This window comes from Pelmatolapia mariae, linkage group LG17, assembly GCF_036321145.2.
Source record: "Pelmatolapia mariae isolate MD_Pm_ZW linkage group LG17, Pm_UMD_F_2, whole genome shotgun sequence".
Taxonomy (NCBI): Eukaryota; Metazoa; Chordata; class Actinopteri; order Cichliformes; family Cichlidae; genus Pelmatolapia; species Pelmatolapia mariae.
Window position 1 is genome coordinate 37,282,230 of NC_086242.1, and position 22,381 is coordinate 37,304,610.

At 41.1% G+C, this 22,381-nt stretch overlaps 1 protein-coding gene across 15 annotated transcripts in view; it reads left to right on the plus strand.

The window, feature by feature from the left end:
* Positions 1-22,381, plus strand: part of osbpl8 (oxysterol binding protein-like 8) — a 100,239-nt gene that overhangs the window by 71,607 nt on the left and 6,251 nt on the right. For 11 of the 15 annotated variants that reach the window (XM_063460307.1, XM_063460308.1, XM_063460314.1 and 8 more), the window contains 17 exons: positions 10,147-10,220; positions 11,526-11,606; positions 13,120-13,221; positions 13,430-13,633; positions 15,107-15,191; positions 16,464-16,629; positions 16,730-16,955; positions 17,526-17,710; positions 17,897-17,978; positions 18,071-18,169; positions 18,306-18,402; positions 18,517-18,615; positions 18,818-18,915; positions 20,440-20,529; positions 20,845-20,981; positions 21,267-21,452; positions 22,024-22,177. In XM_063460307.1, coding sequence (XP_063316377.1) covers positions 10,147-10,220; positions 11,526-11,606; positions 13,120-13,221; positions 13,430-13,633; positions 15,107-15,191; positions 16,464-16,629; positions 16,730-16,955; positions 17,526-17,710; positions 17,897-17,978; positions 18,071-18,169; positions 18,306-18,402; positions 18,517-18,615; positions 18,818-18,915; positions 20,440-20,529; positions 20,845-20,981; positions 21,267-21,452; positions 22,024-22,177 — 2,165 coding nt within the window. Of the gene's footprint in view, positions 1-443; positions 1,762-10,146; positions 10,221-11,525; positions 11,607-13,119; positions 13,222-13,429; positions 13,634-15,106; positions 15,192-16,463; positions 16,630-16,729; positions 16,956-17,525; positions 17,711-17,896; positions 17,979-18,070; positions 18,170-18,305; positions 18,403-18,516; positions 18,616-18,817; positions 18,916-20,439; positions 20,530-20,844; positions 20,982-21,266; positions 21,453-22,023; positions 22,178-22,381 lie in introns of those variants that run through there. The other 4 variants (XM_063460313.1, XM_063460312.1, XM_063460318.1 and 1 more) reach the window with 4 other exon arrangements.

Below are 22,381 nucleotides of genomic sequence, written 5' to 3' on the forward strand. Positions count from 1 at the left end.
GTACCCTGAGTGACTTAGTAATTGTTAGCCCCCCCATGGATCGGGGGGAAAAAAACACAGCTAGGTCAGTTAGTGAACTAGAACATGTGAATTCAGCCTGACTAATCACAGTATTAACAAAGAAGGTATTTTTTGGATTCACATTTGTCCATCATATTAAATGTAAACAGAAAAGGGCAATGGTGGGGAAAAAAACCCATCCTAGAAGCCACTGACTCTGCAGCAGCTTCAGGAGAGATTGATTAAGTAACGTGATCATCATTTTCTTACTTTTTATTCTGAAGGTCATGAACAAACTCTAAACCTTATACATTTGTGAACAAAACTTGCTTCAGTGCAAAAGGATGTCAAAAATTTTTAACTTTGATAACTGGCTGATCTACATTTGCTGAACAAATAACAGCTACTGATTGATTTCTTACTTTCTAACATTCAGACTAAGATGTCTGCTGACCACATGGCAATCATGTAATATGTTTGTAATGGACTGAAGCTGAATATGAGTCCTACGTTTATACCCTAATTTTCTAAATTACTGTTAAATGTTTTAATGTAGCTTTGACCTCCTCAGAATTGGGCAAACATAAACACCCAACAGTTTAAATATTTTCCCAACCCTGCCTCAGTGCTGGCAGAGTAGTTGAATCAAACTATTATCTGGCAATCCCACCTTTTCATTCGCAGTGGCTGTCATGCTAACAGCAGTGATGCCACAGCTCCTTCCACAGCAAGACTTTCTACTTTGCTGAGTTAGCCAGCAGCTGGAATGCAGGAGTATTGGTAAGAGGTTGAGCTTATCATCTGGCATCTGTGCTTTATAAAAGTCTATTATTTGCCATGTTAACTACATTTATTTTTAAGAGGTCAAAATAGTTGGTTTAATCCTTTTAATTTGTTTCTGTGTCTTCCTTAGTTGTTGTGAGGGCATGAGGGGATCCTTATCCGCATATTTCTTCCTGTAATTTTTCCTTCATCTGCTGATGTCAAAGGATTGAATGACGACACTAAATTCAGCCGGAGAAATATTTTGACAATAATAAGTATGGTAGACGTCAGAGACATGCCACCCCAGTGACTAATCCATCAGAGTAAGGTTGAAAAGCGGTGAAGTGTCCCTTTGAATCTGAAATAATGATTAAGAGACGCAGCAAGAGATTGAGCTGAAGTGAAAGATGAGATGCGGAACATAAGGGCTGTTTTCAAGCTAAGATGCGGCTCCCCTACCCATCCCGAGGAGAGGGAGTGGGAGGGGCTCAGCTTATTCGTTATTAAGTACTTACAGGCTGCTGCTTTCATACACACTCACAGGGCACAGATTGAGTGAGAGAGAGAGAGGGAGACAGAGAGAGAGAGAGAGAGGGAGGAAGAAAGCAGTCGGCTGAAGGAAGCGTAAAGGAAAGCAGCGACTGCACCGGTCCAATGCCTGCTTTCTGAACCGCTCTGTGTTTCTGTTTGTGTGTGTATGTGTGGCTGGTTGGGATATTCGCTTGTACACTAGCTGTGCGGGGAAGATCGGATTGTATCCCGATACCCTTCGACCTTCCACCTTTAAGTTTTCCTTACCCACCCCTCCCTCCTTCCCTCCCGTTGGGGGAGCTCCTGCCGGCCCCATGATGAAGGAGGAAGGCCTGCTTAGTCGTCGCCGTTTCTCCACGTGCGGCGGGACAGCATCGCTTCGACCTCCACACCCGGACGGACGCAAACTGATCCGCAATGCCTCGTTCGGGGGCTATAACGAGCTGTCACCCATCTCGCTGCCAGGTGGGTGCACAATGGCGTGGAACGTCTCGCAAAGCTCAACGCTGGGAAGTGCTGCAGGCTTATTAGTAGGTTTGCAGATGATTGACTGCTGACCTCTGCTACTTTTTGGCCTTGTGTCCTAAATACAGTAGTTGTACTGTTGGTATTGGTTTACTTTGGTCCTGAGAGTTTCGAGAACCACCTTAAATTCTGTGCAATGGGATGTATTCATGAAAAGAACCGATTCTGTCGACTGCATCATAGAAGGATTTGTTTGTAGGTGTTTCAAAGGGATATGTGTGAAGACAGAGACAAACTTTTGGATGGGGTAAAACACCAGAATTATTAAAATGGGTATAATATTTGATGCTTTTAGGTTTTCCTCAAAGGCATTTATAGTGTTGACTGCTTTTATTCTCACACTGGCACACCCAGACAATCACTGCACAAGTGTGTCAGTTGACTCAGTGAAAAAGTCATTTTTAACATTCAGCAAATACATGAATTGAAACATACAAAGACTCCAATCATTCTGATTCTGATTCATGTTCAAAGCAGGGAATTACAAAGTTGAAAGATAAGTCATTATCAAACACCATGCCACTTATTTTGATTGGTTGTAACTTAAACTTGCCTCAGCTCTGAGGCACATTGAATCAACTAGCAACGAGAGCAGAGGACACTGTTGCTGTCAACAACAGAGCTGTCAAAAGATTAGAGGCAACGCAACAGGCATTGTTTTTCTTTGAAGGGTGCAGCACTGGGCTTTATCCTACGTATGCATTTCTTTTTTGCTTGGTCATTGTTGAGAGATTATGCATGTCTTAGAGGACTTTTCCTGCTCTCCCCTCTTTCAGAGCCCCATACACAACCATTTACAGAGTCTGAAATTTAAACAAGCTGATGCAGTTTTGCCATTGCAGGAGATAGCCTTCCCTTCAACTGGTTTAGCTTTACACGGGTTCCTGTGATACCTCTATTAGAGTGCAGTGATAATCCTTATTTTTGAAAGTACACTTAATCCCAGAGAACATTTAGGATTAAATCAGTTTTGTGTTCATTTCTAAAATCACTTCCTTTTGTTTATCCTGCTGAAAATGATGTAAACCTGGAGGCAGACAGCTGGCAGGCGCAAGAGCTTTCAGAGAGTGAACATCCTCTGTTCCACTTTCACAAGTAACCGTTTTAACCTTTATGAATCCAGGAAAGGCTGACTGTGCACAAACTCTTTTCACCATCATACTGTGATTCAGACTTTCACAACCTCAGTCCTCTGCTGTTTTTTAGTGTGCAGCTCTCCCAGTTCAGCACTTTAAGCCATGTCAGTACCATGGTCACAGTGGTGGTCTTTCTCTCCTCGGGTCCCTCTGTGTCTGGGGACTTGGTCTGGCTATGCGCCTGCTTCTTTCCCCTTTAAAACAGCAGCTTCTGCAGCTACATGTATATTTGGAGCTACGAGACATCGTCTGAGTCATACTCTGTTTCTCACAGTCAGCTCCCAGCCTTAGCTCCATTCATCTTTATTTTAGACATTCTGCTGCAGGAGACAGCTGGTGCAGACGGGTAGACTCATTCATTTTCTGTGTTTTTGACAATCTCTTAATATATCTATATGTTTTTTTGGTTTTTTACACCCACATTCCTCCAATTGCCAGTTGACATGACCCTCTGAGACAGCACTTTTCCTTGTTGTGTGTTATTCCTTGTACACTGAAATACATGCTTGCCAGCTGACTTGGTGTTTTTAGGCTTTTCACTTCCGTTTGAGGTTGGGGCTCTGTATTTTCATTACTAGGGGCAGCTGTACCACTTCAATGACAAACACTTTGTTTAACAAAACCGATAAGGGCGAAATTACTAATGAATATTCTTTCTTTTTTTATTGGCCAGTTTTTTTTTTATTGTTCCAATCTGTCAAATAGAAGATTTTTCTTCTCTGCTTTGTCTTTACACTAGTGTTTGTGAGACACAACAGGTGCTAAAACAAATAGTTAGCTGCAGTCCCAAAACTCTGAGGACAATCAGTGCTGATGAAGGCAGAGTCACCAAGCAGCAGTTATAAGTGGAGGTGTCCACAGTGCCTGAGGCGAGGAAGAAGATCCGGAGAATACTTGTAATTTTGTGTCCTCTTCCACTAATTGAAACAAAATGAAAGAGGCAGACTGGGAGGAACCCAGCATGCATGGCAAGCATAAAAACATCTGGTACTCTGGAAGTTTCCTAGAAGCAGAAAAGAGCACGACCTTAAAAAGGGGCGATAGACTCATTGAAACTGAAGGTAAACTCCTAAAACCTTCAACTTTTCTTATCTTTTTCTAATGTATCTATATTTGTAAACAATGACTAGTGGGTGAAACAGGAAATCTTGGGTCAGATATCCACTGGTTGTTTCGGAAGTCTCGAAAAATGCCCCCCCCCCCCCCCCCCCCCCCGAAGCTAGAAGTCATGACACCATCCTGAGTTCCACATTTGGATCTGCCTAAACCTTCCTCCCACTGTATCAGCTGACAAGCCAAAAGTCATTACCTGCTGTCTGGGGAACAGTACCAGTATCTGCCAGTGTACATAAGCTCAAGTGTAATATAAATAGACCAAGACAAAAAACAGCAGCTGTGGTAATACAACCAGCCTAATGCCCTTTCTGTCATCCAGACACATCCTGTTTGAAATACCAACCTTTTTTAAAAGATAATATGCTGTTGTCTCCTCACATCAGGATAAAAGTACAGCTTCATCGCAGACGTTTATGTGCCTGCTTTTGCAGTGGTACGCTAAGGCTGCATAATAAGCAGGTTTGAAGGCCACCAACCAGGCCTGGGCTCAGCTGCACCTAATGCTGTAACCTTGTATTGAAACGTTGTATTGTTCATCAGCCCATCACTAAGTGAGAGAGCACGCCCTTAGTTCCTCGGTAGTCAGAGATTGAGTGCAGCGGAAATTGATTTAGAGGTTGAAACGTGGCTTTGGCAAAACTAATAAGAGAGTGGAAAAAGCTGCATGCCTGCGGTCCATAATTAGATAGTCCCTGCTCATCTTGAGGTCAGCATGACCTAGCACATTGTATGGTGGATAGGATACTGTTTTTAGATTATCAAGAGGAAGTAGCACATTACAGTGTCTATGCATAGTTATGCTAATTTGTTTTAGTTTAAACGGGAGTTCCTTTCGAAACATGAAGGGATTAGTTCAGTTGTCATGGGAAGGATGACCTGGCCTAAGAAAACATTTGAACAATGTCATCTGTGGTCCAGTAACTGTGGGAATAAAACAGTTTCTGTCAACATCAAACACAACCTGAATGAATGCACGCATCGAGTGATTCAAATCTACGCTAGCTGGTTCTGCATATCATCCTCACCTCTCCCCGTTGTGTTTTTGTCATTCTGAAAAGCAAAGCAATTGCAGCTACATGCAGCAAAAGCATCTTTGTGGAGGAGCAGAGAGCATTTGAAATTAAATTTGTAGTGGTTAACACATTTGCCTTACATGTCTAAGATCAGGAAAGAAATCCTCAAGAGGTCACCACCTTAGTGTGCTCCTAGTCCCAGTCCCAAGCTGGGACAAATGGGAGTGTTGCGTCAGGAAGTAAAATCTGTGCCAAATCAAAGTTGTGCATCCATCTGCTGTGGTGACCCCTTGGGAAATAAGGGAGCAGCTGAAAACACCTTGCCAGTTACGTGAATCCATGCACTGCTTTGAGCTACTTGACAGATTTGTCCACGCATACTAAATTACACTAAAACAGTATCCATGACATTTTCCAGCTGGTGTTTCTTTCCCTTTCAGTGAACCAGACGTCTTTCAATTTTTTATGATGTGTCACCAGTACCATAGAGATGCTGTTGCTATGGCAGGTTTCCCACAGTAGCAAACACTCAGGCAGTTTGCTTCCCTAAAATTGAAAAGTCACTCTGCTCACAGGCTTTTTTTCCCCCTCGATTTATTGTTCTTAGCTCACCTGTTGCCATGGCAGCATTCATATTTCCTACCAGAATAATAGAGCAGCATCATAGAAAGCTGTGTGTAAGCTGATTGTAAAGAAACCTAGAGACTGCATTGATTAACTCCCTGGATCAATCTGGTTTTATGAGCTTTAAATGAACTTGATTTAATGAATGTGACGTGGTAGGAATCCAAGTGCTTGCAATAAAAACATCTTCTGGTGGGAGAAGCAGCTTCAGGGTTGCATTAAACAGAGGTGTAGCTCCAGGTTGAGGTGCTGAATACCAACACTGCAGATGATTCTTAGAAGTGAAGGGAACTTTCAGGGTCAGACCTGTATCTCTATGGATGTAAGTTGAAAATGAGTGGTTTGCTTATGTCAAATTCCTAGCAACTTTTTATATGTTTGAGGATCTCAAAGAATGCTGACGTAACGCCTCATTTAAACAGCAAACTACAAAACTAGGGAGGTTAAAGTACTGTGTTTTTGTCGTGCTCACCCTCTACTAATGCGTCTGCTGTCTGACGTACACTGTGCTTCTAATGATGTAGTCTCATTTCATTCAGTAAGGGATTTTAGAAAAGTGTAAAGGCTTTGGATTTAGCAGGATGCAGCTCTTTCTGTCTCTGTCTCTTTGCTGTTTAATTCCCTTTTCTCTCACTCGCTCTGTCTCTTTATCTCTTCAGTCTATGATGTTTGATGCACAGTGAGATCTTTGGAGCTCCTTTCAGTCTGCAGTGGTGTGTTAGTCTCCAATACTCTCAGCCAGACACACAAACACACAGTCACTGGTTTCCAGCCACATACATAACAGGGATTTTTCAAATTGACACGCTCAGCGATGTGCATCCCATGTTATTGTCTTTGCATCTCGCTTCTGTAATCAATTCGACATGTTTCTCATTTGTGGTCGTTTTGTTTATTAGCTCTTTTGAAGCAATCTGCTTGAAAAAGTTTTGAATATCTTAAGTACATGAGGTTTTTCTTCTTGCAGTGTCTTATATTAAAATAAAGTTCATCAGAGTTTATTTTAAAAAGGCTATTGTATGTTCCCTGCCTTCAAAAGGCTACAAAACCTTTCCCCCAAGGGTGAGTTTTGATTTCTGAGATTGTCCAGATTAAAAGCAGAGGACATGTCACAGACAACGCTCCGTGCCCTCATGATATGACATTAATGAAGAAACACACAAACACTGGAAGGTGTTGATTTTAGATGAGCTCATTAGCAGATGGGCAGTCTCTCAGGTCTCTGCCTGGAAGAGGGAACTCTAACCTTAGTCATTAGTCAGTGACTGTCAGCAGTGTCACTGTCAGCAGTGTCACTGTCATATTTGTGGCATGGTAACAAGCATGTCAACTGTTTTCCGGCTGATCTTTGCTTTTTTAACTCAAAGTGTCAAGTTTCAAAAATGAAACTCTGATTTTCAGGTAAAAATTTCCCTCTAATATTTAATTTGTCATTAGTCATAATTGTTAAACAAGCTGCCGTAATACAATGAAATCATCCTCCCTGCTTTCTGTTTGCTGCTGCTCCATGGTGACACAGTTGTGTGAGTGGAGAAGTGGCACGTTAAGGTGTCTTAAATTGAAATTAGGCACTTCATCCCAGTGGACCACGGTGATTCTGTTCATCAGTGATTGCAAATTGAGTGACTAACATCCTCATTCAAACTTTAATCTATTTGAATCACTTTTATTATTCTTTCATCATCTTCCACTTTCCTCTCAGCCACATCTTCAGCTGATACTGCACCAATCGAAACAAATAAGCTAAAAGATTTATGTTTGTAGTTTAGTATTCAGTTCATGCCCACAGGCTGAGAGAGAAGGCAAGTACAAGCTGCCATGTTTGCAGGTTCTCAGTCTGGATGTCTAATGCAGGAGAAAACTGGAGATCAAGTTGAATGGATATGATTTATGCAGGGAAATTTTGCTTGTGATTGCTGATTCTGTTGTGGAAGCATTCATGAAAAATTGCTGTTGACCAAGATATGCATGAGTGCATCTGAATTAATCTTACATAAGCAGCATGGTTGTTGACCTGTGGATGTACCCTTTTTCCGTACCCTGAATGTATTGTTTGAGAAAAAGCATTCCAAGTCATAAATTTCTAAGTGGACCCCCACTTCCCCACCCCCAAGACACAAAGGCACTCCTGCACGTTCCATCTTAAGATACATGCTGGTTTGGAGTTTGCCTGCTGCTGCTGTCATGAGTATTTTCTGTCCATGTAAAAGCACCAGCAGCATGGAAGCAGCTGCTAAAAAGCTTTACTGGAAATGGAAGACACAGAGCAAATAAAGCTGGCTGATAAAAAGTGGGTTTGACAAAAACCTTATGAGGCATGCAGTAAGAATACAGTCCTGTTTCGCTGCAGCAAGACACGCGCCCACTTTTTTTTTATTAAAGGGAATGGATGCTCAAATAGAATCTGACTTCTGTTCACATGATGAATGTCTCACTTAGAAATGAAGCTCTGCAGTTGTTCCTTCTCACAGCTGAATACTGATGGCCTGAAGATAGGAAAGCATAAAATATTTACAGGCTCACTGTCACCTTGAGACCTTGTGTGCCACACACTGCAGTGATCTTAGTGGGGAATCTGTTGCTGAGGTTTGGCTTATTGTTTAGAAGCTGGCTCAGTAATTAGGATTAGAAATGCTAAAGCAGAGCTGAAATAAAAAACAGAAAATTTCCTTCTGCTTAGGTTTAAGACACACTAGCTCTATAGTGAACTCACATTCCTTTCAACAACTTACTACTTTTTCTGTGTCCACTTTTCAGAGCTACACTGTCTGAGACTGAAACGGGGAACCTCCTTTTAGCTCCTTTCAGCAGCTAATTTATTGCAGATTTGAGCTCAGTTCAGATTAAGCTCTTGTCACCGGTGCTAGCTTGTTGCCATCCAGCTTCTCTGGCTTTCCTCCAGTGGCTTCAAAGGACAGTGTGCTCCTGTGACTGACATTATGTAATGGGATTCCAGTTAGGAAGGCAGACATTTGGACTTGAAATCGTCACCATGAGAGAAGTCACAAAACTGGAAAAGAGAGCAAAAAGAGCTGCAATTCATAATTATTAGCTAAGACAAGTTTGTTGATTAGTTAGGATTTCTAAAACAAGCAAGTGTAACAAATACTTTAGACGTCTGTTTTTGAATAAGAAGCACATTCTGGATAGAGGATAAAGATTAATGCCTCTTATTGTGATACGTCATTAACACACTAGATATCAGTACTTTGTCTGAACATACAGTCTCTAAATTGATTCGTCCACCGATTAGTTGAACCAAACTTATTTCTATCAGTGTATTTAGAGATTTGTGTTACTCACACAGTGTTTTATGACAGCTTGTTTAGCTTATTTTCACTGTTAGCATTTTGTCTGCTGTCATGTTGTTTCTTTGGAGCCAGTAGTGACCATACTGGGATGAGAGGGCTGAGTGCCAAGTTATAATCATCCGTAAACTGTAGACATGCAGCGTGAGACACAAATAACTGTTAATTTGTACTAAGTAGAGTCCAACACATTTATCAGCGGGCTGATATTATTGACTTATTATTTGCTTGTACAGCTGGTAAATGAAGAGGATGGGAGAATCAGCCTTCCATGTTATCAATGTTGACGTTGCATAGTTTGTCCACCAGAGTGCAGCTTGTCCTGTTGTCATGACATCTTTTGAATGCCATAATCCACCAGCCGATCCGAGCAGAGTCGGGCAGAACGTAAATGAGTAAATGGATAACTACACATAAACAGATTTCCGAAATTTTGGAATTTTAGGCAAATCGCGGTCAGTATTGTCAAACTCTAATATTATACACATAAAACACTAAAACTGCACTCAGCAGAACTGAAGCACAGACTTATTGAACACACTGTTAGAATATTAACCACTAAGAAAGTGATATTATTTGTTAGATATCTGCACCCTCAATGCTCCGAAAGAACCAGCACCACATACATGACAGATTTGGAAAATGCCGTACAGAGTGAAGCCAACTGGAACTGGACGTATTGTTGATGACTGACCTCGAGTCTGTGACAGAATTTCTGTATCACAACATAGCCAGCTTTAGCAAAGGGCAAACTATCATCATGGCTATAATTCTGACTTTGACATTTTGATAGGCATTGGTAGTATTTACTATTAGATTGGTTCTTTTTTGGGAATCAGAAGCCCCTTATAAGATTTGGAGAAGTTTTCAGTATACTATTCATATGACAGCAGTCAAGCACACCTGCCCACCGTTCGTGTGCCTGGATAGTGTTTTAAAAATAACAGGATTAGAGAATAAGGAGGTGTCCACTGATTCCCTTCCTTCACAGTGCCTGTTCTCTTCTCGGGGTGAAAACCAATCTGAGGCCACTGATTGGCCCTGTGGAACTCTGCAGTTAGAAAAGACCCCGTTTCGTCCGTTTGCTGCTGGAACCAGATGAACTTAGGACTTTCTTTATGGTTACAGGTTTCGAGAGAGGGAAGGAGGACCTCTTGCCACTGCCTTTGAAAGAGGACTCTCATTCCATATCTAAGAGCAAGGTAAGGAAACTCACTCCACTGAGCTGATGCGCTGTAAAGGCTAAGAAGGAATGATGGGTTGCTTCAGTGTGTAATGAGACCAGAGAATAAGGGAATTACTGCACATCTCCTTTCCTTTTCCGAGTCTAGCCTAAGGCGTGAGAGAGCCTACATTGAGATGACTCATACATCGCATACGCTGCGAAACATCAAACATTTATCAACTAAAATTCGGACTCGGCCTGTCTTTCAAGCGAGCTCAGCGTGGAGGCTCGTCTAGTTTATCTGTCGAGGTCCTCATCAAATATGTCAGTGCAAACGTGGGTGTCTCGAGACTTCCTCTGAGTCACTGCACAGACACTATGAAATTGTTTTCATGATTACCAGTATGAAGAGATGATGATCCATGCATGATGGTTAATTTAGAGATTAAAAGAATCTCTCACAGAGAGGCTTGCCAGAAGGAAAACAAGAGTTAAAATAATGTGTGTGTGTGTGTGTGTGTGTGTGTGTGTGTGTGTGTGTGTGTGTGTGTGTGTGTGTGTGTGTGTGTGTGTGTATTAAAAACATCCAGATGACATCTTAGATGACTAGTTCAGATGCAGAATCAAGCCCCAGCTGTGGTTTACAGCAGTCCTCACAGGAGTCGTACTCTCAGCAAAATAAATCTGAACGTTTGTGAAAAGTACAAAAGATTTGGAAGGAGGGTTTTAGCTTTGATGCTTACTATCACATAACCTCCATCCTATCACCTACACTGCTTGTGTGTGTGTGTGTGTTTACAGCTTTAAATAGCTCACACACACACACACCTATGTGGCCACTATAGGTCGCTCCGGCTGGCATGTGATGGGATCTGGCAGAGACACACCAGCAATTTTAAGCTTTATCCTAGTAGCAGAGCTAAGTTGGGTTCTACCATGGAAACGCATGAGCTTGGTCGGAAAAAGATCTGCTAATCTCAAATAATGTAGCCGTGTTTTAGTAGACTGTGCTGGTTGTGTGATTTCAGGTAACCAATTTGTCATTAAGAGGCAAAACTTTGCAGACATTTACGTTTACACTTTACAGACTACATTAGGCATTTTATGGATTTTTCTTTTAGTTGCCTGGAACAGAAATTCCCAGATTACCAGCATTACTATTACTAAGGGTCTTTAAGGTGACCCCACTGGAAGTCTTCCAACCTTTCAAGGGTGTGTTAACCGTTAGAATGAACAAACATGTGGCTTAAGAACAGATTTTTCTCATTTGAGTATAAAAATGAAGAATAAAGATCTTGATGTGACATCTCCAAGATCTGCCTTTTCTCTCCTGTGTTCTCAGTCTGAAACAAAGCTGTACAATGGTTCAGACAAGGATGTGTCGGCGTCTGGGGGGAAGCTCACCAAAAAGGAGTCCCTCAAGGTAAGTGAGCTCAAAGCAGCTTAAGTCTTGCGTATCCAGACGCTTAATTCTAAGGGCAGGCATAATGAGTCTTAATGAGGCTCTTTCATGGAGAGTGTTACGTATAGCTCAATCACTGATGCTTGTCAACATGATGATTTACAGTGTTTGTATTCAAACTGCGTGTCATTAGAGGTCATGCTTTTTGTTAAAAGCTCATACTTTTCTTCGTGTAACAAATGTCAGAGTGAGTAGGACACAGTATAGTCAAAAATGTTGAAAAAAATCAGAGTTGATGATTTTGTCCTTCAAACTTTACTTTAGTCCACCTGCCGCAGGCATAGTCTTGCAGACCTCTGGTGCCGTATATAAATACATTTCAACTCCCACAGCTTGCATTAATTTGATGTGCGCTTTTTCCACACTTTAACCTCCTAAGACCCGAACTCTTCCACAGCATGCATTTTTAATTTCTCTTTGATATTTGGGCTGATTGGGACCTGATGAATGTAAAAATAAAGAATTACCAGATTTTTCATGTATTTATTTTTTTACCTAATTTTTGTTTCTAAGAAAAATGAGAGCCACATATGAGGATATTCGTTTGAAATTTCAATAGAACAGTAGCAGTATAATGTCCTCGTAAGTGGATATCAGGCCCTTGTAGAGCAAAATTGAGTATTTTGGTCTAAATAACCCAAAATGTGATGTCCACATATGTGGACACCAGGTCTTAGGAGGTTAAAGCTGTACTCACAACAGGCCAATACGGTTGAGATTAGCTGACTGTTCTGGCACACAGAATATCAGTTATCCACAGGATTATAGCACAACACTGGAAAATGGAGTGGATGCAACTCAAACTCTACCTTTAAAGACCTGTAGTAGCTTTCATTTCTTGAAACGGATTACTTTCCTGTAGGCTGAGCTGTAGACATTAGTCAGATGGATTGCTTCTTTAATCATAAAAACATTGCTTTTGCAAAAGTGCTTTAGGAATTATTGCTTGGAACTGAATTTTGTGAGAACATATTGCAAAGTATGTGTGCTTGGTCTTTTTTTCTTTACTCAGTAGTGTACTACAGCACTAATTTAATTGGAAAAATACATTGTCTAATTAGAATCAGAATGCTTTAGACCCTAATAATTCATTTCTTTCCGCCGAATATTTCTAATCAATTTCATTTTTGGGGGGTTTGTTTGTTTTAATCAAAATCCAGTCGGTACAAATGTTTTCTTTCGGTCAACAACAGGAAGTTGTGTATGTTGGGCCACACTTTAACTGATGATGTATAGAAAACACAGATTTTTAAACCTGTGGTGCACTGGTGTCATGCACATGTGCAGGCTTAAAGGGAGCCATTAAATGTAAAAGAGTGTACTCGACAGTCAAACAGCACCCTGGTGTTAATGTGACAGGGACACAGAGGAGTGTGATTTCACTCATATTTTTTGTTGCCAAATGGAATTCAGTGAGAAGCCATGTCCACATAATGATGTCTTTGCATTGTCCCGCCCTCTGTGTTCCCTGTAGGTGCAGAAGAAGAACTACAGGGAAGAAAAGAAGAGGGCAACCAAGGAGCTGCTCAGCACCATCACTGATCCTTCTGTCATCGTCATGGCCGACTGGCTAAAGGTGGCGCATCCCACATTTAGTGTCTGCCTTGTGCTCTATATATTTGCATTGACCACTTGCCCTTAGGCCGGCATAAAATATAACAGATTACTTTTGCATTAGGAAAAATAGTGTTCCCAGCTGTAACAGTAAGACAAAGAATAAAAGAATCCCTTCAGGTTTTGGTAGCGTTTTTGAGTACCTGACTTTTTTCTGCAACTGTCTGCAGATCCGTGGCACTCTGAAAAGCTGGACCAAGCTGTGGTGTGTGCTGAAGCCAGGCGTCCTGCTCATCTACAAAACTCACAAAAACGGGCAGTGGGTGGGAACGGTGCTGCTCAATGCCTGCGAGCTCATCGAGAGGCCCTCCAAGAAGGACGGCTTCTGCTTCAAACTCTTTCACCCCCTGGAGCAGTCCATCTGGGCTGTCAAGGTCAGAATGGACCTTTAAAAAGCATTAAGTCAGTTATGTAAATGATCCTAATGTAGCATCTTTTTAATGAAATTATGATTTTCAGACACCCTTTTAGAAAACTAAAAAAATAACTAAACGCAGGCAGAGAGCAACATAATAAACACAACACCATCACAATAATCTAGCTAAGTGTAAATAATAGTAAACACTAAATATTGAATGTTATTGTGCAGCAGGCAAGACTGACAGCGCATGTTCACTATTAGACACATTGTAACAATTTGTTTAAAGCATGCAGCAAGTGCACAGTTAACAAAAACGCTACAAAACAGTTATTTGCTCAAAAATGGCTGCATTTGGAATCATCTCTTAGGCCCCGACTGCATTCTACTTCCTATGGAGGTTTACATTGATTTGTGTGAAAATTGCCGTGATGTACTCAATGTTAACAGAAAAAATCACCATGAAAACAGTTGACATATAGCATTTGATTATGACATGATTTTTCTCAATATATATTTTTACATAGAAGCCTGCATGTGTTTGTTTGCTAGTCATCAATTGCTGGTATTTTCAGGCATCTAGCAAATTTATAAGCAACTTTTTAGTATGTCAAACAGCAGGCGTATGATCATTTTACCTTAGAAAGTGGTACCATAGCAGTGCCACTACAGTGCACTTGTTTTTTTAAACCAGTGTCTGCTGGTTTTGGCTAAATTTTTTTTTAGAAATTGTTTCCCATTGTTTATAACAGTGTAATCATGAATGCAAAGCCAGACTGGTTTATTATGCAGACAGAGTTTTGCTTGCTGTCCATCGATGAGCAAAACAGAATAAACTCTTACACATAATTAGGACTGAAAGGGCCCTTCAGTTAAAAACAGTCATTTGTCCCCTGCAGTTACAATAGCGAAGCAGATGTGGATGTTAACTGTATAATGAAAGCCATGTCTTTGTTTCATTTAGGACACACACAGAGAAAATTATACATCCAGCCAGCCTATTTCAGTTTTGGCAGTTCTTATTTTCCATTGTCCCCATTTTCAGCTCGCCCTGCTTTCGGTCCACTCCAGTAATTTAGTATTCATCGCTGACCTTGCATTTCAAGCCTCATTTTTCGTTTGTTTGTATTATAAAAAAAAATAAAACCTTGAATCACAATTACCAGTTTGTTTTGCATTACAGCGTTCCTGCTCTCCACTATTGAAATAAGCACTTCACCGGCTCTGTTTCTGTGCCCTCTATGCTCTCTCATTTGCATAATTACATATCTGTAATGCTGGATTGTTTCTGTTTGCGCATGAAATGATTTAAAACTAAAAGAGAAAAAAAAACTAAAAGAGAAAATATAAAAAACTTGAGATAAAATAAAGAAATCACAATGAAAGAATTTTTAAAAGAAGAAGTAAAACACAGCTCAAGAAACTGAGTAACTAGGTGAATGTTTTTAACGTGTATTCCCTTCCTTTCTTTGTGTCTTATTGTTATCAGGGTCCTAAAGGAGAAGCAGTTGGCTCCATCACGCAGCCGTTACCCAGCAGCCACCTCATTTTCCGTGCTGCCTCTGAGTCTGATGGTAGGAGACAGGCTGTCATTTAAAGCCATTTCTCTGACTTTTGTCAGCAGCCGCTTACACTGACTGATTGAGATAAACTATCAATTTGCATAATATTGGCATAAACAAAGCTGTATTAGTATCAGATGAATAGCAGTTGATCTGACAATGAGTGGCCTTCATTGGAAGAGGCACTGATCATCTTTGTTTTATAAACCATCTGCTATGTTTTGTCTCTGGCACGCTGATAAAGGAGACCTGTTCTGCTCATTTCCAGCCTCATATTTATTTTTGTCTTAACTACAGTAGATGTGTATGACTCACAGTGCAAATGAATCATTATTTATCTTATATTGGGTCAAGGTGCGGGCCCTTACTCCATCCTCTGTCTGAAACAAGTATCTGTAGCTGTTTGCCTTCGAGCCCTGTGAGCCATCTTTCTTCATTTTTTCTTCTTAAAATAGAACATTTGAACAAAAGGTGGGAAAGGCTTATATGCTGGTAGACAGACTTTTATTCCTTTTACTCTTTTCGGCTTACAGTGATTTCTTGTACATACACTCACTTTGTTATTTAAAAAGTTTAACATAAAACAACATTTAAATGTGTGTACATGTGACAGAAAGGAAAAGCATAATGGGCTCACTTTAAACAGGAACCGGGCAATCGTGGCCTAACAATGTTAGCGTTTCTGGCCACAGTCTAATCAAAGGTACATTAACCTTTATTATCTGAATCAGGCTGTTAGAATAATTTGTAATGTAGTTTCCAGGTAGTGATAAAGAAGCAAGGGTGGAATAAGAAATATGGTTAAATGCTCTGTTTGCTTTAATACCAACATAGGAGACTTTAACTGTGGGTTGAATGTTAAATAAGTTGGGATGTGGAAAGGCTGGAATGGCTGTTTGTTATGAGGGCGGATGTGTGTATATGTGAATCTCAGTTTATGTCTGTGTAAATGTGAGAAAATGAAACAAAAGGAGACTTTGTGATAAATAGAAGGCTGTTCGGAGATACAGCAAGCGTGTCCTCTGTGTCTCTGTCCATGGTGCTGAAACATCCATTCCAGCCTCTCCATCATCCACTCGGTTACTCGGTCCCTCTCCATGGTGCTGAAATAACTCTCCTATTTTAGAAAGACTTCCAAAGTGAAAAAGCCTTTTAAACTCATCCGGAGTTGATTCTGATGTGTGGTGAGGGGTTGTTGTGATTCACCATGAATAGATTTCATGAAAACAATAATTCACAAAATGGTTTCTGCGTCTTGTTTATCAGCTTAATTCCTGTTTCCAGGCCGATGCTGGATGGATGCCTTGGAGCTGGCCCTGAAGTGCTCCAGCCTGCTGAAGAGGACCATGATCCGTGAGGGGAAGGATGACATGAGCACTGTAGGCACTGGTGGGGAACACTCCATTAATTTCTACAGCCTCCTCAGAGCCCACAACATACACGGTTTCCAGTGAGTAGGAAATGTAATTTACATTAGATTGTAGAGCCCAGCTATTACTGATTTTGTGGATTTAAAAATTCTTTCTATGATATTCCCCTGCTTCTTACAGGTTCAATGACAGCGACCATTTGAAAGACCCGGACCTGTACTCGGACAAGTCAGATCGGGAAGGAGAGCAGGACCATGAGGAGTCAGATCCAGAGGGGCTGGAGAAAAGTGAGGAGAGTGACAGCGACACATCAGAGCGTCAGGATGACTCGTACATTGACCTGGACCCAAATGAGCATCTGCGTGAAACCCCATACCTGGAACAGTCCCAGGAGGAGTTAGGAGAGGTATGGAACAGGAGGTGGGGGTGGGAGGCTGCAATTTTGCTCTCCTTTGAACGTCAACAAGAAAAAGCATTGCAGATGAGATGTGATTGTACCACTAGGATACAATCTCCTAGGATTTGTAGCAGCCATTTTCATCTTTAAAACTTCATCTGAAGGCTTGTTTTTAATAAAGTTTCTCACATAATGAGGAGAAATTAGCATGTTCCTCTGCAGGGGCTATTCAGCCTGTAACATGGACGAGCTTTGATCGCAGTGTGCGTGGGTGTTTGCGAGGGATGTGAGGATAAGTGTGAAAGTGAAAACACAGATTTCCGTCCTGATGAAATCTAAACGAGACAACTCAATAATTAAACACTGACTGAAGCAAAATGTTTACACTCAAGAGGTAATGAAAGCACCATCTGCACAAAAAGCCATGTGAACTTTAAAGCTTGTGGACATGCATAAAAATTTGAAAGTGGCGTTAACAAAAGCAAAAAAAAAAGTGACAAGTGTCAATTTGTCATATATGTTACAACAGGACACATGCAATTACTTAACCTGTCTGCTGTTTTATGACTGTGTCCTCAGGCTGGTGAAGCTGCTCAGACAGAAACTGTATCAGAGGAGAACAAGTCTCTGATCTGGACCCTGCTGAAGCAGGTTCGACCTGGCATGGACCTGTCTAAGGTTGTGTTACCCACTTTTATCCTGGAGCCAAGATCCTTTCTGGACAAACTCTCTGATTACTACTTCCATGCAGACTTCCTGTCAGAGTAAGACATCCCATTTACTTTGACCTTTGTGAAACAGGCTTATCAATTGGGAGTAATTTGATGTGAATCAATGGTAGTGGCATTAGACTGTAAACAAGTTGGCCTGGCTTTGACTTTCAAAAGAGAGAAAAAAAGAGTGTTTGTGTGATGGAGGAGCATCAGTTTAAGCTTTTGCTTCATTCTCAGGGCTGCAATTGAAGAGAATGCCTATAACCGGATGAAGAAGGTGGTAAAGTGGTACATCTCTGGATTTTACAAAAAGCCAAAGGTCAGCATAGCTCTTCTGCGTCAGCTGTTGGTCACATGTTTTGTATGTACATGACGCTAAAATCATGTTTTATGGTGCTTTTGAATTCACAGGGGTTGAAGAAGCCCTACAATCCCATTATTGGAGAGACGTTCCGCTGCATGTGGCTCCATCAGAAAACCAATAGCAAGACCTTCTACATCGCAGAACAGGTAACAACAATACTGCTACCGAGAGCTACCCGATAGGTTCATCTGTTACACTGAATTTGGCTATATGAGGAATACATATCAGATAATGTTGACAGGGTAAATCGATGACTGGCAGTTTAAATTATTTATTTTATAGGTATCTCATCATCCTCCAGTATCAGCCTTCTATGTCAGTAACAGGAAGGACGGATTCTGCCTCAGTGGAAGCATCCTCGCCAAGTCCAAGTTCTATGGTACAAACACGCACAGCACACTCACTGTTTAATGCTGCTCTAATATTACTTTGCCATTTTAGCTCTTTGGTCTATTATCTACTTTTGACTATCAGTACTGTTTCATTGTTTTAGGAAACTCACTGTCGGCTATACTGGACGGAGAGGCTCGCCTCACTTTTCTCAACCGAGGGGAGGACTATGTGATGAACATGCCCTACGCTCACTGTAAAGGTTCGAGTAAATCTTTTTCCTTTCACACGTCACTCATGCTGTGTGAACATTGCTGTAACATCACTGTTCTGTTGGACATCCAAAGCACATTAGCCTCGCAAAAACCTGCCAAATTAACTTTGCTTTGTAGGTGCTGATCTATTTTAGATATGTTTGAGTTTACCTGTAACCTGTGCTTTCTTTTATAAAAACAATCTGCTAGGTATCCTATATGGAACCATGACTCTGGAGCTGGGTGGTCATGTCACCATTGCTTGTGAGAAAACAGGCTACAGTGCACAGCTGGAGTTCAAACTGAAGGTATGGCTTTATTCTGTAGTTTAAAATACTTAAAAAATACTTACCTAAAGTTAGGGCTGCTCAATTAATCGAATTTTAATCGTGATTACGATCTGGGCTTTCAACGATCTTTAAAAATGACTGAGCCGATTATTAGCTCCTCCTCTCGCGCTGCTCCGTGTGGCAAATCGAGCGCACCTCTCTGCGTTTCGAACACGCGTCACAACAATTAAGAGGACCCGAGGGAAGCTCGGAGAGCTCGGAAAGCTAAGCAGAAGTTATTTGGTGAGGAGAGGATAATGGCTGCTGAAGAAAGAATGCCGTTGGTTGAAAAGAGAGGTAAAACGACTTAAGTGGTGTGGAAACATTTTGGGTTCGCGGAGTCAGACGTGGATCAAGTAGACATAGTGTGGAAACTTTGCTACGGTGTCGTAGCTGCACCACAGAGCAACACTACAAATGTATTCAATCATTTGAAGACCCCTCACAAAGTGACATACGATCAAACAATGAAGGAACATAGAGAAAAAACTCTTGACAACAGCTGCTTCATCCTCACAGACTTCCATTCACGCTACCCTGTACAACGTGACTAAATATCCCACCAGCTCCCAGAGACACAAGGAGATAACAAACGCGGTAAAGTTTTCCTCGCCAAAGACCACTGCTCAATTAACACAGTGAACAACCAGTATTATGCAGTATTTTGAAGTTCACTAAACATAGATGTTTACATTTTTCATTTATTTTTTATATTGCAAACATTTGCACTGTTATCAGTATTTGCACACTATTTTATATTATTTTTTGACATCTTTAAAGCCATTATTCAATATATTGTTATTGTTAAATAAATATCGTCAAATAATCGAGATCTCAATTTCAGTGAAAATAATCGTGATTATCATTTTTGCCATAATCGAGCAGCCCTACCTAAAGTACGTATTTAATAGTAGTAAATAGTGTGTAAGGGGAGGCCTTTAGGCTTGTGAAGTCCTAGATTTTGTAGTAACTGTTTAGGACTTTGAAAACTCAGACTCACATGATTTTTCTGAATATCTCCTCCACCCTGCCTGAAAAAACATCCCACCCCCTCCAACCACGCCTCGCACCATCATCATTTACCAACTAGCGACAGGTACTTTTATGATAAAGGGTAGTAAATTTGTAAAGATAGTAAAAGTTTAAGAAATCCATTTATTTTGTAATTGCTGCCCCTCAGTTGTATATCCCTAAAGTAGGCAAACAGAACCTTGGGTTTTGTGTACCTTCTGGTACCTTAAACATGTAAGCGATTGCCATTGGCAGTTTCTACAATGTTGTTTTCTTTTAATTGGTCTTCAATCAAAAGAGGTCGTATTAGTAAAATCTCTATGAGTAATAGTAAGTCACAGGATCTTTTTCTCGTACAGTAACTGCAGCAAGTAAACTGCTTTATATCCTTTCCTATTTCTTCTCCTCTCTCCTCTCCCATCCCTTCCTCTCGGTCTCCTCTTCCTTCTCTTTCCTCCATTTCCCGCCCTGTTGTTCCCGTTTTTCCTGCAGCCTTTCCTGGGCAGCAGTGACTGTGTTAATCAAATCTCTGGAAAGATCAAGCTAGGAAAGGAGGTGTTAGCTACACTAGAAGGACACTGGGTAAGACACATTCTCTGTGTTCCTGTAATCACTGCCTGTTTCATAAAAAACACAGATACAGATACAACATGTATATATCTGTATATATTTTGTATTGTGTCTTTAAAATCATTATTGGATTGATGTGTTGACATTTTGCTAATATTAATTCCTTATATAGAAATGAAATATATAACCAGTAATACAAGTTGCTGTGTTTTCTTCTGGTTTAGGAAAGGCTGGCAGATTTTATCAAACTAGACACGCCTTTATACCTACAGAAAATGTTTCAAAACTACCATGTTAAAAGCTGTTTTCTGTACTTTCCCCCCTCAGGATAGTGAGATCTTCATTAATGATAAGAAGACTGGGATAGTGGACACTTTCTGGAACCCCACGACGGAGCTGAGGCAGAGCCGACTGACTCGTTGCACCGTCCCACTAGAGGAGCAGGGAGAGTTTGAGTCAGAAAGGTGAGCTTTGATTCGACTATTATCAGAGTATTGACTGTTAAATGTAATAGATTATCTGAAATGCACTTACTGCATTGTGCAAAGGTTTGATGCTTCTGCAAACCACTTTGCAACCCTTTTTGCCAGAGTATTGCTGCTGCTTCTGGATCAGAGCTTTACAGCCAAATCCATGTTACTGCACATGGAACTGTAGCTTTGTTTCAGCTGTAGTGGTCCTGATTGAAACAAAGAGTCTTATCTTTTAGTCTTTCATTAATGCTTTGTTTTTCCTTCTCAATCTGGCAGACTGTGGCAACACGTGACACGAGCCATCAACAACAAGGACCAGACCGAAGCCACCAATGAGAAGTTCATACTGGAGGAAGCTCAGAGGAAGTCGGCGCGTGAGCGGAAAGCCAAATGTGAGGAGTGGAGTCCTGCCCTGTTCGAGCAGGACCCCATCACCGGAGAGTGGCATTACAAATATGCCGAGTGAGTGACTCCTCTGTTGCTCGTAAGCGGTTGTGGTTTGAAATCACATTAAATTCAACTGTGTGTTTAATGGAGATAAGAAAGCGCTGAGGTATGAGCTTCATTCATGTCTCTGCTGGGAGGATACCGACAAAACAGAGCTGGTGAAACTATAGTATAAATGACAAAAAACAGTTAAACTTGTGTTCTGATGTGTTCACCTTCTGTTGGCGTCATTGGAAACAGAATTTGCATGCACTGGACGTCACTTCCGGAAGTCTTTTGGAAGCGTATTTGCAGTCAGCTGGTTTTAAATAGATTTCCCTCTAAAGGTACATTTTATTTTCTGCCTCAGTCTCAGAATTTTTTAGTGTGGCAGGGTGCCATCTAGTGGTGATCCCCTATAATTGCATAGGTGATGTCCAGTTTACTGTTATAATGAGAATTCTTTGTGTGTGTGTAAGATACAGGATGCTAGATGAGAAAGATGAAAGCTGTGAGTGGTATTTATATCAGAAAAATTATATTTATTCCTCTTCTTTTTCATCCTTATTGTGTTTCTTTGTCTCTATCATCCTCTTTTCTTCCTCAGCACAAGGCCTTGGGATCCACTCAATGACCTGATCCAGTTCGAGAAAGACGGCTGTATCCAGACCAAGGTCCGACACCGCACCCCTATGGTACGTTCTGGCAGTCTTATTAGTCTGAGTAACCAGGGGCCGCGGAGGGACAATTGCAAATGCCAGGTAGGTTGTCCAAATCGAAAACCGCTGTGAAGCAATGCATCTCGCCGTCTCAGCCATCTTCCATCCATGCATCTCAAAGCACCCTGCGCACCATCTTCATTGTGACTTCTCTGTGTTGTCTTCGCTGTGCTGCCACCACCGTCGTCATCTGCTTCACTTTATTGTGATGTGTTTTTTTCTTGGTGCCACCACCTTTATTTTTAC